A 16,885-nucleotide genomic window follows, 5' to 3' on the forward strand; every position below is an offset into this window, starting at 1 on the left:
TGAATCTGGAGGATTTCCTTATCTCTGAGTTATGTAGTGAAAGACACAATGATCTGAGGCTGAGCTGTGTTGAGGTCTGCTGGTATCTGTACATGCACCAGACTCTTATGTTGTGGAGAATATGTGTCCATTAAGGATACCCGATGGATTCACGAATGAAAACAATTCACTGCATCCGTTGACACGTGCTCTCACAGAGTGTCTAGTGTGCTTCGCCAAGCGGGCAACTACCTGGGTGTTGTGGGGCTGACTTCACAGGGCGAGGTGTAGATTACAATCGGACTTCAAGAATCCAACTTCCATCTCTCTCTATGGCTTCCACTCTGCACATAAAACCCCTTGTTTTTACCTTAAATATTCCAAATCCCTCTTGAGTCCAAACTTCAAACAACAACAACTCTCAGAAAGACAGGCAGAAAGAGAGAAGAGAAAGAAGAGGAGGAGGAGGAGGAGCAGGAGGGGGAGACAGAGAGGAAGAGGAAGCCTGGTTGCCTTCACAACAGTCTCAGCTCATCCTATTAAGATGCCTCATTGCTTTAGCAGCAGAGAGTTTTTTTTTTTATTGCTGCCTGTACATATTGTTGCCTTGGCTGCAGTTTAAATTCATTCCCAGAAGAGAATGGACCCGGCATGGAGTAAAATGAGTTTTGAAGAAGTGCAGAACACCCCCCATGTATCCAGAGGACATAAAGCGTGACATTCCACTGGAGCAGAGGATAAGCAGAGCACTTTTCTGAATCATCTAGTTTACGTGGGCCTCTTACCAGACTGATGGGCTGAAGACGTTCTGAACATCACGACAATGCCGTGCACGAGGAACACCAAAACTATTCACACAATCCATAAATGGCAAATTAAGGGATATCCAGAAGGTTAAAAGCATTTCAGGTGAAATATTCATACAAGCCATTTCACAGTACATCCCACTACGTAAAAAATTGGATGTCAGCTAAGCCTGCCATGTCACGTAGTCATGCCAGAATTGTTGCAGAAACAATTACTGTAGTCAACAATTACTTAATCAAATGAAAAATTACGGGCAGCTATTTTTTAACTGGTCAGTTTTTTAAGTTGCCTTTTTCAACAAAATGCAAAAAAAAAAAAGTTGGGTTCTTTTTTCTAGCTTCTGTGCAATAAAATCTACCTGTCAGATTTTTGACTGTCAAATGAAAATTTGACCTTTGAACTATACATAAGAAAAAAAATTTATTTCAATATGTAATGTTTTTTTTTTTTTTTTTTTTTTTTTTTTTTTTAGGGAGGGGGGTTGTGATAGAATAGAAATGTTTACTTTTTCCCACCGCTGCATATATTACAAATAATTTTACAAATAATATTTTGATAATCTTTGAAGTATCTGTAGATAAGCATAAGCATTCACTCACTTGCGGCCTTTTAATATGAGAATTTTCTCCTTTCTTTTGTTATAATTCATCCTTGAATTGATTTGGTCACTCCAATGAATTTATGTCATGTATAGCATTATTAAGATATATTGTATTTAAAAACAAAAGCAGCACTAGTTTAATAATTAATTTTTTATCTTTTGTTGCTGCCATTGTCAGACTATGCAGTCTGCCTGCACATCATGATTGATTTTTCATATTATGCCTCCACACTGCTTCTCCCAGACGTCATGGCACAGCTCACACTTCTAAACACAACTCGCTGTTTGCTTTCTACTGGCATTCCACTGAGCGCTCAGATTGTTTCCAATTACTCTAAAATTAATCGATTCAATAATCGAATTCATCAGCTGACAAAACACGGATATCACAAATAAGATTAGATCTTGCCAAAGCAAAAGTCTGCAAGAATCTGACTGAACTTTATATGCTTCTGTCTGCCTGAAGTAAAACTAAAATCATTTTAAATACGTTAACTCAGTCAATTTAACTTCTCTCAAATTGGCACAAATAATTATGATTTATTTCGTCATGTTCTCCTTTTGGCAGAAGCACTTAACAAGTTAAAAGAAAAGTGTACAACAGTACATTTGAATATTTCCTCGGACGCATCAACATCAGCTCCCTCGAGGCCCACCAAGCTGTTGACATCAAACATGTAAGTGGGCTCCCTGCATCCCTGAATTATTTTTGGTGCACAGCCTGGAGGCATTAGCGCTGAAAGCATGCCACTCGGTTTTCTCCTGCTGAGGAGGTCCTACACAAATATTTATCAGGTCACCAATTACTGTGCTGAGGCTTATACACACAAAAGCACACTGCACTGCTGTGTATATGCATTCCAATAAACGTGTTTATTGGTTGCACTAAATTTCCTTCAAAATTTTACCTCAAACCAGATGTCCTCCGCCAATAACCCTGGAGACAAGGCCATGTTTCCCAAAGCTCGTGTGAATTGTTTTAGGCATGTGTGTGAGATTTGTATCTTAAAAAGAGCCAACTGAAGGAGTTGTCTTAATCTCCAAGCCTCTTATAGTTACTCACACAGCTAGTGCACTGTTGGATCAATGGCCAAGGAGATTTCTTTCTTTATAAAAAGCATTTATTTTAAACCCCACTTTTTTCACATAAAAGGATCTGATTACCTACCACATCTTAATCACAGACATGCACAGATTAATTACACTCTGTTCCTTTTTAAAGTTAGGATGCATCTGTATCTTCAATGCAGCAAACACACTGAAAATAAACCTGCTCATCTTGTTCATTTGCAACTAATGTGATCCCAATTGACTGGATATCTTTGCAAAGGCTACTCAGTGAAACGGGCATGGGCCACTTGATCCTGAATTATGCTAACATCATTGAAATTGAAATGATACAATAAGCACTTTCTACTCTATTTAGTAATTCTTTCGAGCTTTACAGTGTCCAGTGAACAATATGAAAAAGTTGGCAAACAAAAGCTGTAGGAAGCTTTGTTAATATTCCTGGCAGGCAGCTGCTGAATTCAACTTCAGTTGTATCATCAGTTTTCATGAATATCATGATAAGACAAATGAATCTGTATACATTCATTCATTTCACAGGCTGCTTTATCTGAGCTGAATACACTGAAGCACAGTGCATTTATACCTTACCAGAAGCCCTGTCTTCATTTCATTCATTATTTCTGTACACACTACACTTACATGTTGCATACTTTTTAAAATTTGTCTTATGTTTAATTAACTTACAAGAAACACACAAACACAGGAACTGTAGGGAAGGGCAGAATTTGAAAAACTATTAGCTGGAATTATGCTTCTCATAAACATCAGAAATATAGCTAGCTGGAGGTCACAGTCAAATTCCCCAAAACACAGAGATCTCTACTAGATGTCCTGCAGAGCTGAAAGTCAAGCAAGATGACTGATTGATTCAAAAACACATTACTACAATGCTCAAAGGTCGAAGAATGACCTTATCCGCGTTTGCCTAAGTGCAGCATTTCAAAGTACTGGTTGTATTTGTTGCCCTTTACAAAAGACACTGTAGGAGAAGGCTCCTGTAAATGAAAGTTGTATGCAGGTTTTATGATTGATATTTCTGTTTCCGTAGGTGTTTGTTTACCTGAATTGTAATTTTTGAGATTTTAGTTTTTGTAATATACAGTGAGGTGTTTCTGGTACTATATTAGAAATCATTAGAGACCCCTATCGCTAAGGTCCAAAGGTTTACTCTTTGCCAGGCCCCCATCCTGATCCAGCCCAGGTTTTATCAGACACCATCTGTCTCTGCTCATCAGCTCCACTAGTCTCACTGGGCCATCACCTGTCTGTCCAGTAAATGTAGTCCACAAGTCCTGACACTCACTGCCAGACTGTTCTTCATCCTCTGGCGAGACTTTACAGAACATTTACCGGCCTGATCTGCTGTTACCGACCTGTCTCCCCCGTCTCTGCCCCGGAACACTGACCAGGTTTCTGATCCTGCCCTCGGTTATTGCCTGCTCCCTTACTGATCTCCAGAAGGATCTGCTCGACCGGATCACCGCAGTCCTCTCAGGCTGGACTGGGCTCCGGTGGTCTGGTTTACCGGCACCTGCACAGACTAAACCTGAGAATTAACTGGCTAAAGGTCTAATCGGCACCTGTTCCAGGTCAGTGTTGTACTGCTTTTGGGTCCAGATCCAGACCCTTTAGAGGCCCATAATCCGGTCTTAACACAGACATTAGGTCAGGGTTGTTGGGTTGTGGAGTTCATTCATTAAGAGAGCTAGTTCAGAGTTCACTTCATGCACATAAAAATATAGTGTAGATAATTTTTTTTTTTATTTTGAAACAAATTCAAAGTCCCAAATATAAAATATTCAGATCATTTGTTCATTAAAAAAAAAAAATAAATCAACCACTAATCATTCAATAGAACCTCCTACTCATCCATCACCAGCTGCAAATATTTTGTGCCCAAAACAAATTACTGAATACAAATTAAACAAACAAGCAAGCAAACAACACAAAAAAAAAAAAAAACCCAATGTTGAGATAGATGAAATATTTACCACTTAAATGCCTCATCATGATGATATGTGGTAGAAGTAATCGAGGTGCTGTTAATGTATTTTAATGTAGTTTATGCAATGGAGATTTTTATTTAGCCAGCACAAACTAAATTATGTATGTAGCACTTAAACAGTTAAACATTTGTTTCTGTTTATTTGTTTGTACATAGTATTTCCCCAAACAGGATGTACAACCAGCAGCCTGATTCAAAAACATTTGCACGCTGGACTGACGTGCCGGTTGGGTGTCGTAAAGCCATAACTGTCAGCTCTTGCAAGAATTTTCCAACAGTGAATGAAAGTGAGGCATAATCTTGCGTGAGTGAAAGGCAATCGCGTTGTTGTCGATTATTTGGAAACTGAAGTGGTCAGTTCACAAAAATGTGATTGTGTTCATGCACAAAACAGCACTGGTTATTCTCTAAGCTCAGCTGCGTATCCTCAGGATTGTTTTCATGTCTCCTTCAGAGACAAATAGGGTGTAGCTCAGCTTTCACAGGTTGAATTGTGTTCCTTTTGACTAATTATGACTGGTCAAAGCAGTGGATTAGCCCTTTATCTGCCGTCCTCTATCTTCTGTCTTCTGTTTAATCACTGCAGCCACTCTGCTTTATTGACCCTCTCAAAAGTCCCCGTGCTCGGCATGACAGATCTGACAACTGGGTGTAAGCGATGGAATCTTCCGTTCTGGCTGCCAAACAATGAGTCCCATTCAACATTGCGGCCATTACTTGAAGTGTTGTGGGTATTTTGGAGGAGGGTGGGGGACGGTTCATATTCAGGGTTTCCCACAGACTCCCCCAATTAACCACGGCAAGCAACTCAGCTACTTCGGCTGTCCAAGAATGTGCTCCCAAATCCCCAAATATGCCTCTTTTCCATCGCTGCTGCAAAACCTTCTTCTTTCCAAATTATGTGGATCAGAGACACTAATGAGGACAAAACTAAAACATTTTATTTGACAATATTACACAGCTGAGTCATCAAACGTGGAGGGATAGATGCTACCAACCGTACTGGTGTGTTTCTTTTTTTTAATGAGTGAAGTTTACCTGTGGGCTTAGTGGAAAGGAAAACGGTAGCACAGTGATGCATTTACTCAGGCCTATTGTGTGTTACCCAAGACAGGCTTTATTACTTTCCCTTTATGAGGTTAATGTGTGCCACAGGCCCGCAGAATGTATGCTGCTTTGTCAAAGGTCAGCTGGAGGTTAGAGGAGCAGGAGGTGAAAACTGCAACTGAAGAAGTTTGGAGAGGTAAAGAGATGGTAGGAGAAGACAGAGGATGCGAGGAGAGGAGGGGTTTCAGAACGAGCTCCATTAATAGACCCTGTGTGCTGTTGAATTGATTTTGAGGTCAGTCTATAAAGCGCACTGCCTCAGCACTCTACTAACCGTGGCATCATTATGGTGTTATTAGTGCAAAGCGGAGGAGGGCTGGCAGAGAGCATGAGGCTGACAGGCCTGTGGGAACAATAGAGTGATTTACAGGTGTGTTAAACATGACTGCTGTTATAGGAACAGAGAAAACAGCTTAGGTGGCTGTCAGACCTCTGTCACGCCGTTGTTACCTGATTAACAAGCTCCTTTAACAGCCAGAGTCTCAAATGTGAATTTTCTGTTCATTGATTTCTGTTCTATGAACTCCATTCAAAGAATCATACATGCAGAATGATCCAAGTGACTTTGTGTGAAGTGAAGTGATTCACCACAGTAAAAAAAAACTTGTGACAATACTGTTATCAGTAAAACTCACAATTTAATGACCTTTTTGAAGTGTTGGCATAATAGTAAGAAAAATAGAAGTGCTCACTTTGCGCAATGCCCATGTTAGTGTTACTTTGTTAGCATTAGCATATAAGCAGGACTTGAATATTGTAGATGGTAAGACATATTGGAAGCAACTACCTACCAGTTATTGATTAGTCAGAATGTTCTTAATTACTTACATGTATGATTAGTTAAGTGATCCAATGTCAATGTTTTAAAACAGATTAGCGGCAATTTTTTTAACTACAGTAGTTTATAATGGAGAATTTAGCATATTGGAAAAAAAAGGCATATTGAAAAATTTTGGATGAGCAATTCAATAGTAATTAAGTAAGAACCCTAACTAACCAGTTCAACAAAAATGCATATATGGGTATTTTTAATCTGTAATGTGACCAACAATTTAAATGTAAAATTAGAAAAGCTGCTTGTAGCTCCGAAATTATTATGGTGATCTAAAATAAAGCACTGTGAAATAGCAGAAATTGACATGGATATAAAATACATCAGCACAGTGATTAGAGTGAATTTCCACAATTGTTCCCACCTTTGTGTCTGACAAAAGTTTCAAAAGCACATCTTTCCCATGTAAATCTATCTGTGAGCAGAGAACAGATGAGAGACATCATTGGCTCTAACTCTGTTAAAAACAAAACGGACTGGCTCAGGCATCATGACTACAGCACAAGATTTTGATTTGATTAAATGAAATGGAAAAATCAAGGCTTTAATGAAATAAAAGAAACAAACATGAATGTAAATCGAAACATTCCTATCAGCAAGATCAAAGGGGATCTTTTGGGCTTTCCGCCTAAACTGACTCATTGACTACTCAATGTAGGCTAAATTAGAGGTCCTGATATTCTCTCTTGAGCTCAAGTGAACAATAATCCTGTTAATCAATGCAACTTCTCCTTGTTGGTTGTGTTTTGACCTTTCAACAAGTTAACGCAGACCCAGTAGGGATTCAGATAGGCTTTGCTCACACTGTGTTGCCTTTATGAATAAGTAAAAGGTGTGCGAGTACCTGGAGCAGGAGAGCAGTGCAGTAATTAAGACCGGTTTCACTAGACAGACCTACAGCAGTATGTAATGCTGATTATGAGTGTTCCTCTGAAACGAAAGCAGTCATAAGGTTCCTTTGATTTGTTCTTCACTTCTTTTCCCTTCAGCTCCCTTCAGCACTGGAATAATCGCTCATTCTTTGATTTTTCCCAGCTCCGCTGCAGTCAAGGGGGGAATTCCAGCCATGTCAGTGCTGAGTCAAAATGTGCTATGACAATTACAGCTCATTTCTGAGAGGTTTATGGTTGCATCGTTTGGAGCATGTTTCGCAAGAGGGAATGTGGGAATTAGGATTGTTCCAGATATTTCATCCATCTCAGGGGGATAAACTGTTTGGACAGCTTAAGCAACACCATACATGCAGTCCGTCTGTGACAGAGGTTCAGCCCTTTGTACATTTCAGTGTGTTATTTTATTGTTGTGTGCACCAACAGAGAGGGGAAATGATGAGAAACAAGCCTTTTGTCAGTGTCTAGGCTTTTATGGATCTTATGATGTCTCGGCATTGTTCTAATTTGATGCGTTAGGGTATTTCCATTTATCTAATTGTCATACATTCATGCGTTTCAGTTGCCTCTTTGTGGACTATGGCTTAAACTGTAACATATGGTCATGCTGATTTATAATCACACACACACACAGATGCTTTTCTCTCAGTGTGCTGATGGGAAAACATTTTTTGTGTGTATAAAGATGAATGGATAAAGGGAGGCGTACAGAGCGCAGCTAATAAAGCTAGGAAGACAGACAATATGAAGCAGACAGGATGATATGAAAGGGTGGGGACTTTCAACAGACCAATGAGCTGCAAAGTGAAGAGCACTGGAAGAGACAGGTAATGAGTGTGTGCTAATGCACCTCCAGACCTTAATTGGTTTGAATGAGCAGGCTGGAGAGGCTCTTCCATCAGGCTGTGAATGAGCAGACTGTCAGGTGACAAGCCATGAAAAGAGAACTAATTGCTTCTTTCTTCCAGCTAGGGCTGCTGTTTGTCCGCATGCCACCCAAACAAGCCCAAAGCCCAATTGTTTACATTTCTAGCTGCTTGTTTAGAAAATGTCCTTGGATTCAGAAACCAGACTTAATGGAGCTCCATGTTGGTCTATATATCACTTATTTGGCCTCATGTGAACTGAGGCTTTTCTCAACATTACCTAACAAGTAATGCTGGAAAAAACATTTAGTTTGCTGAGTGAAGAAGTGTTGACATTAATTCCAAGAAACTAAGCACGGTGGTTAGGGTGCTAACTTGCACAGGATGTAACTTCGCCCAGTGTCAGCTGGGATTGGCTCCAGTGACACTGATGGATCAGCAACAATAAAGATAAGCGGACTAAAGCATAAATACGTAAAGCAGTTGTTGTTAAATGTGAATAATGGAGTTTGATTTTGAATGCAAAACAATGTTAGTGTCTGCTCTCATTGGTCCAGACAAAACTGACATCTCAGTGTTTTTTCTGGAGCTTTCATCCATGTCCACACAGGATCTCAGTTCAGTCCACTGGGTTCATGCAACAATTACGGAGGCCGTTCTCAGTCATTCTCAGTTTAGTCATTTCCTTTTGTGTCAGTTTAATCACGTGACATGAACCCCCAGAAACTCTTCTGAGCTGAACTGGACTTACTAACGCTTCAACGCACTATCATCCAACCTGAAGACAGAGCCCATCGGCAAACTGCAAATAAAGATGGATTTAGCCTTCGTGACATTCGCCATAGGTTCCTGAAAACAGCTTTAGAGCTGAGAGTAGGCAGTGCAGTCAGACTTTCCAAACTTGGCAAACAGAAGGGTGTATGTGGAGCCGGGACTTCCAAACATCCCAGTTTGTGGCAAGCAAATGCTTGCCCATGTGTCATTCAAAGAGGTACGCCTTTACTGTAACTACACAGAAATGTAAGCCTCAAAATACTAACAGGTGTATTTTTTTGGATATGCTTTTAAGAACAAAAATCATCCCCACACAGTTGTCATGAGCGAAATTAGCTATAGAGACCAAATCTGCAAACATTCGTTTGAAATTTTAGTATGGGAGTCTGTGAGGAATGACTTGTTCTTACTTGTTAGACCTGCAGTGGTTAGCAGTTAAGTGTGTGGCTTCATTTTTCATCCTCTGATGTTGCCGATTGATACCACATCCCATAAGAAAGGACCTTCTGTGGAAGAATCATTAATTGAAACAGTAATTTTCTTTTCCTCAACAACTGCAGTGATTTCAAACATTATTTCCCAAAGCAATAGTCTTAAATTCAGGTAAACAGTACTTTTAAATGGACATGTAATGGACATGTAACTCAATTTATTACTAGAATCCTAATGAACCGTGGAAGATTTTTTTTTCTTTTCCCTTTATCAATGAACCTGAAAGGCTGTCAAGTTTTGTTAATGTAATCATGGAAAGGAGTTAATTTTAAGTTTAGCAAAGAGCCTTTCCAGAAATAAAATGTTGTAAAAATAATAATCATAAATTGTAGAAAAGAAAAGTGAAGTGAGGGTTCCTTAAACTCTGAAAACACAAGTAAACAGCACCGTATATTTCAGTAACTGGTAACTAACTGGACTATTTCAGCACACACTATATTGATCTGTCTGATTTCTATATTTGCTCAGTGCTGATGAGTCACTCATGGGGAGGAGGCTTATTGACATGATTTGATTTCTCCAAAATGGATGTGAGATACTGAGTTGTTTTTTTTTTTTATATACTGACTGTAGTCTATCAATTCTATGCTCCAATATGCTCTTTCTTTTATAAGATGTAGACCCATTGTTGCTGCCGTCCTGAATGTGCCAAGTGTGGTGGATGCAATCCTTTAATACTGCTGATATCTAAGGATTACCCAAAGATTGTCTCGGGCCTTACATATGTCTCTGTGTCACTATCAGGTATAAGCTTTCTAATACTTTAGCTGTCTACTTACACTGCTGGAGGGCTAAGGACCTGATTGAGGAATGACTGTAATCCAGCAGTGTATTGGTAGCATGTACAGAAATGTCCCATCTGGAACAGGGTCATGGCGGTGGGGGGGGGGGTTGGTTTGTTAGACTAGCAGGGGGTGAGCAAGACCATCTCAGAATAGCTCACAGTGAGCTTTGCCATCGTTGATAAGGATGATAGGTGGGGGATAGAGATGATGGCAGCGTGTGGACTGATCCCCGTAATCTGCATCTCATTCCTGATCTGGGATCCTTTGAGCAGTAGACTGTCACCACACCAGCAGGCTGCACGAAAAAACACAAAGGGAAAGTGACACGTAGATTTTTCTTCATTGTCGAGGGACGAGAAGATGCTGCGGCCCAGCTGTATGCCACGGGAACAGCATGAAGCTGAAGTGAACAGAGGTACAGGAGGAATGCAGTACTCTTCACGAGTGGGGTCGGAAATGTAGAGATGCTGAACATGGACCAACTGCTATCCAACTCTGACCTCTGGGTGCCATGCAGCTCAGTGCACTTGCTTGATTTATGGGGATGCATTTCTGCGGCCTTGTAATGCAATGCACACACCGTGCTATCATTTAACTTTGTGGTCAACAATATGTGAACATGTGACACCAGAGGCCTCCTTTCCATTCTGCGAGACAAAGCCTGCGTGTGTGTATATGGGTAAATGCACATGATAGCATGACACATTTCACATTAAGATTGTGTCACAGAAGGGCACAAACCAATGATGAAACAGGAAGTGGGTGAATGTGAATCATTATGCAACGAGGCTCACTGTAAGAGTTTGGTCTAAACCTGCTCTGTGTGAAGTGCCTTGATGTAACTATACTGTATAAATAAATCTGAGTTGATTTGTACTGATACTATACTCAGGAACCAAACAACTGGATGAGCCTGTTTCCTGCTTTATTTCTGTAGATGCATTACTTTCCCAGAAATCAGCTTAACTTATATTATTGTGACACTTTCAACTCAATTGACCTGTTCTACTAATCTTTTTAAAATGCTTTAAATATTAATTCTCTTCTTTGTTGACTTTGACAATTCCTGACATTCTTAATCACTAAATCCCTGTTTGGTTTATAAAGTGCTACAGATTCAACATCAGCCAATCTAAGGTTGAATTTTTAGGTATGAATTGTCCCATTAAATGTGGTTATAATGCATGCTTCATATGAGAGGCTGTATCAGGCCCACTTAAACAAAAAGTTTTGTCGCATATTTGTCAGAAACCTGATACAGTATATCGAGCATTTCTGTGTTTCCGAGGTGTATGCTGTTCACATGTGCAGGTGTGTCACAACTGTTATCGGATATTTAAACAACTTAACATTTTAACATGCATTGGTTTTCTGAGAGGAAACCTTTTCTTTCGAGACGGTAAGGCATGTCTTGGCAATTTAAATCTAATATGGAAAGTACATGCAGGAAGTACCAATCATTGATACAGACATAGGGAGAGAGAGCGAGAAAAGCAGAGGAAGACAAACAGGTCAAGAGTTCATAAATTATTGTCGGGACTTATAGCCATGGAAACAGCTTGACATTTTAAAAAGTGTTTCCAGGCCTGGGGTTGCTTTAAATGGAAAAGGGCATCCATGTCCATTGTGGCAGTAAGAGTGATTTCCTCTCTTTACAGAAATAAAATGATTCTTGCTATCTGATTTTCATATTTTCCTTTCCTACGAATGGAGCCATTTCTATCATGGATAGGTGCAGACTTTGGTTTGTGTAAGAACCCCCATAATGATGAAATGAAGGGTTTGATACTCCAAATGTCCAAGGAGAGGACCCCTCGATCCCTTGCTGCTCCAGAAAATGTGCAAACGTTCAGAAAATATAAAGTGCTGAACTAGAATGAGATACAAGTGTTGTTTTATTGTTTGCTTGGATTCTTAAATTCTTCTTTAAAGTGTGTTATCTCCCATGTTTGCTCGGATTTAGCAGTTCAGTTCAGCCACAAGGGCAGCGGTTTTGAGCTCAGTCTGTTTATGTAGTTTCTGAACAAAATGTTTTGACTCTCAATACCTCACATCAATCACATGGTGGCTTCCTTTCTAACCCTCATACTTATCAGTCACGGTCTATTATTCACAGGCTCTACTTTCTCTGAGGATCCTTAACATTTTGTTTTGACAGAGGATTAAAGTTTAAGCTGAAGGTTACCTGGTAACACCGGTAGACTGGAATGTACGTAGCAACAGTTGTGGCTAGTTGCATTAAAGAGGAAATGGCAACTTAAATGTTTTGTTCCCTCTTCATGATGTTGGTGGGTGAAAAGCAATACAGAATCTGAACCATTTCGGAGAAATATATATTATTGTGTTATAGTTGACGCATTCGTGTACACATCACAATGTTGCAGCTGATAAAAGCATTGATATATATATATACATATATATATATATATATACGTGTATGTGAAATATAAAAATGGCAAACTTTGAACAAACGCAACAGCAGCTCCCATCTTCTTAAATGTTAAGGTGTTTTCTGACTGAATCTATGGGGTTTGAACAGTCGATGAAACAAGGCCTTTTTTTTTTTTTTTTTTAAAGACTAAAGCATGAATTAATCAGTCAGTAGAGTAATCAACAAATGAATTACTAAAATTTCTCTCTTTTTGTTTATGGGGTACTGTTTTGTTGAATGGTTTTATTTTTCTTGCTTAAATAAAGGCAGAATTGAACCCAATCTGGGCTACTCATGAAGTTGGTGGGTTTTATGAGTTACTATAAGCCCAATTACAAATTTTGAATTACCCTTTAACGGATGGGACAAAAGCAACAGTTGCCCATAAAAATGCATTTCATATTTTCCATTAGATATAAGATACACTTTCCCTTTAGGCAGTGCAGGCATTTTTTTTTTTTGGTCTGTGAAATCTTCCCCAAACAAATCTCACATAGAAACTTTCATCGTCATCGAATTGATCTTCTGTGTTGAAATAACATCTTTCCTTTGACTTCTAAGAGAAATTAAATTATTTAATGAATACGGCCAGGTGATGTGGGAGGTCCGTCTACAGAAATGGGGTGTAAATACAAAACTAAGTAACTAAGCCTCAAGTAGCTCGGATAACTTTGTTAATTAATTGGGTAACACTGGAGGAAGGAGGAACTGCTGAAGGCCTCCAGTCAATCCAGCACTGTCCTTTGAGAGAACACTGCTTCAGGGACACACAGGAAGAGGAAAGTCTGTTTCAGTGTTTCTGATGTGAGCAATGACTTGGCCAAGCTGGTGCTGATGCTCTGCAGAAGTCTCACTTTGAAACGCTAATGTCATGATGATTTGTGGAAGGAAAAAATGAATTTTCACGGTAGCAGCATTTGAAATATCTTTTTTTTTTTTTTTTTTTTTTTTTTGGTCTTCTAGTGTGCGTTCTTGTTTACCTTCTTCCTCTCTAGTTTTACTATGTTTAACAGTTCCTACCTTCATGGTTATAGCTTCCCTGCAGGGTGCAGGATGCATCCCAGAGCCCCTTTGCTCTTATTACTGCAGTTACTCTCCTGGGAAGAACCCTCAGCAGATTGGATGAATGTTGATCAGTGACGCAGAACCAACCAGGGGAAGATGGGGAAGAGGCTTTAAAGATGGAGCGAGACACAGTGACAGAGAATGAATATCTATCACTGCAGGAGATCCAGCGTAGGGACAGGAGAGGAATCTTAATAATCATGAGGAAAAAAAATCCTAAGGGGGGAAACAACTAGATGAGTTGAGGGACTTGGGGGGGGGGTTAAAACCTGGAGAAGAGCTTGATTGATGAAGGAGGGTGCAGAAAGAGAGGGTAGCGAGGGAGAGGACAGACTGTTGGACTCGCAACTGCAGCCTTTTCCTGTGTGGAAATGTACGAAAAGGCAGAGAGAGTACACACTGACATACGGAGAAAGAGTGCCTACATCGTTCTCAGCTGTTTCAACTCCCATTGCTAATGAGATAACATCAATCACTTGGCGGATGACGAAACCAGCAGGCTATTATCTGCCCTTTTGGTGCACAGTATCGCTCAGAAGATCAACTTCCTGGACAGGTGGAGGAGTTTTTTTGGACTGTTGCTCTTTTTTCAGTAATAATCATTACTGCCTGCAAGAAGAGTGCAGAGAAACAAGGATGGAGAGAGCGCTGTCTGTACGTTAGCATGCAACAGGGAATTACAATAGAGGGATAATTGCCATACAGAATGTTGAATACTAAAATCCTGTACAAGGTTTTTGTTTTTTGTTTTTTTTACCTCAAAAAATAGGTTAATCTACTCTGTGAAGACAGATCTTCAGCGCCGGCTTGCATCAGACATTTTCCTGACAGCTGCCACAGACGCTCTACTGTCTTCCACTGAGTCATAGTTTCATCAGACAGAAGTACTTTCAACTTGAACATTAAAGTTTCACATTGGATTACTTCAGTTTTCATCTCTCACAAAAGAATACTGGCTCTGCATTCCACTGCAGATGATAAAAGTTGGCCCTTCTCCCTAATGATATTTCTGATTCTTCACTTTTACTGGCAAAATTATGTTAGGTAATGTGAAACTGACGTTTCCCGCCTTGGAAAGCTATTTAGATCCACAAGTTTACAAGACAGGTACATTTCTCTGTACTTATGACAAACGTGTAGGGATGATTTATGGAAAAACTCCCCCCCTTTTTTTTTGTTGATTGTAATTTATTGCTAAATCTGCATATCAATCAATGTCACTGGCCAGTCAAATGAAAGTGCTTCACGTTCTGAATTGGTCATGTAGTCCTGCTGATTGTGTTTCAGCAACGTCAAATGTATTTGGGTGTAAACCCCAGTTACATGATGGTGTAATCCGACAGATGTTGTACCATTCAATTACAGTAAATAACGGGATGACAAGAAGATTCAGATTCAAAGGCCTCACATGCCCCCGGCAGATGTTCCAATTCTTCTGGCTGATTAAACGTCTGCTCAGGTTGAAAGTCGCCAGTCTTTCTCTTTCTCTGCCCAAGAAAAAGGTCCAGTCAATCAAAAGTCGTTATTCACATTACAAATCACACCTCAGTAAAACCAACAACGGTGGATGCTCTGCTTCACAGAAATTCGTCTGTTCGCCGGCACTCTAATGCTGAGGCAGAGGTGTAAGTGGTCAGCCCTCTTCTCCAGATTGGACCCACGCTGAGGCATTAGTCATTCTGAGAGGTGAATACTGCTGAGCAAAGAGCTGATTCAGGTTCATATAGACCTGTAAGGTACTGCAAGCAGACCTCACCGACCTCAGTGCAAACTTTAGTATCCATTGTCACACGTGTCGCATGGCATGGGTGGCTCGCTGGGCCATTTTTCATTTTCTGAATCTTTCACCATTACTATAAAACTCACTACCACAATGGGTTATTCATCACCTCAAAAGAGAGATGTAATTCCTTGTGAATTATTTCTCCCTCCAAGGATAACAGTATGACTTTGATATTTTTGTGGCTCACACACATATTCCTCCCTTTTCTATCAAGACGTATTATGTAATTTAAGTGCAGTAAAATAAGTAATGACTGCTGGGATTGGCCTGCATTAAAAGGATCCCTGCATTAATAGAAGTTTTTTTTTTTTTTTTTAGCCCTTTCATTCTCTGAGCAGGACCCACTCACTGAAGTGCTAAGTTGACTGATTAAAAGACAAATCAGACAAGTTCTTCTATTCAAAGCCATCAGCACACGCTCATATTGTTTATAAATATATTTTCACCAGGCATTTATTATCTTGGACTTGCTCGTCTTTTACAATATGCTGACACTGGTATCGGGTAATTATTTTCTCTTCCTGCTCCCAAGTGTGGCAATCTGTTATATGAAGTACGGGTTGTAACACACCTCTTGCCAGTGTTTCACTCCAAGCATGAAAGAAAGGGGGGTTATCGCTGTGATCCAGTACTCCAGTGTGTTCTGAAAATTCAAACATGAATAACAACAGTAAATACAGTCAGTCATTTTTTTTTAACCAGATATCCTCATCCAATGTGACTTTCTACATGCTAGAGGTTTTACTGTAGTTCTGGTTGGATTGAGACAGCAGACTTGCATAACTGTGGGAATTCAGAGATGCGCAAAATTATTTCATTTGTGTCTACTGTAAAATTGCCTCCTCCATAGTTTTTGCCTCTCGCCAAAGTCAGAATCCCATTGGACAAATGTGGAGGGGGTCAGCATATTTAGGCTCAGTGGTTAGTTTCTCTTAACTTTTAGTTGTGTGTGCACTGCTAGAATTCACTCAGAGCGCAGCCTCCACAGAAAATTTCTTTGCTCTATACAACGCCACATTTGCATTTTTAGTGTGAAATCCTTGATGCGCTAAATTACAGATTTTGCCTTTTGGTGGAGACTTGGGATTCTCATTGTAAGCCATCGTAAATCATTATATACTATATATGTTGTGTTAAAATGCACCTCCATTTGAGAAAAACGCATCAAATTGGCAAGTATGGTAATTTCCTTATTTTGTGGGAAGCTTGCAAGTCTGCTAGTAATTGTGCTTATTATAAGTGCATCTTTCACATCTTATAGATTATACTATCCGTACTCATTGTGTTCCTGCCAGTTTGATGATCATTACAGCAGAAGAACAAATTTTGACTAATAGCTGTAGACTTTGTTGTCAGTTCCATGACAGTGGAAAGCACTTGGGGGTTTTCATTTTCAA

At 39.8% G+C, this 16,885-nt stretch overlaps 1 protein-coding gene across 2 annotated transcripts in view; it reads left to right on the forward strand.

Moving 5' to 3' along the window:
• The window catches only part of kaznb (kazrin, periplakin interacting protein b), a 99,638-nt gene that overhangs the window by 49,486 nt on the left and 33,267 nt on the right, over positions 1–16,885 (forward strand). The window contains exon 5 of one of the 2 annotated variants that reach the window (XM_029501342.1): positions 439–452. The exons of the other annotated variant lie outside the window; for it this stretch is intronic. Within the exon in view, the coding sequence (XP_029357202.1) occupies positions 439–452 (14 nt within the window). The remainder of the gene's footprint in view (positions 1–438; positions 453–16,885) is intronic. 2 annotated transcript variants of the gene reach the window in all.

This window comes from Echeneis naucrates, chromosome 5 (genome assembly GCF_900963305.1).
Source record: "Echeneis naucrates chromosome 5, fEcheNa1.1, whole genome shotgun sequence".
Taxonomy (NCBI): domain Eukaryota; kingdom Metazoa; phylum Chordata; class Actinopteri; order Carangiformes; family Echeneidae; genus Echeneis; species Echeneis naucrates.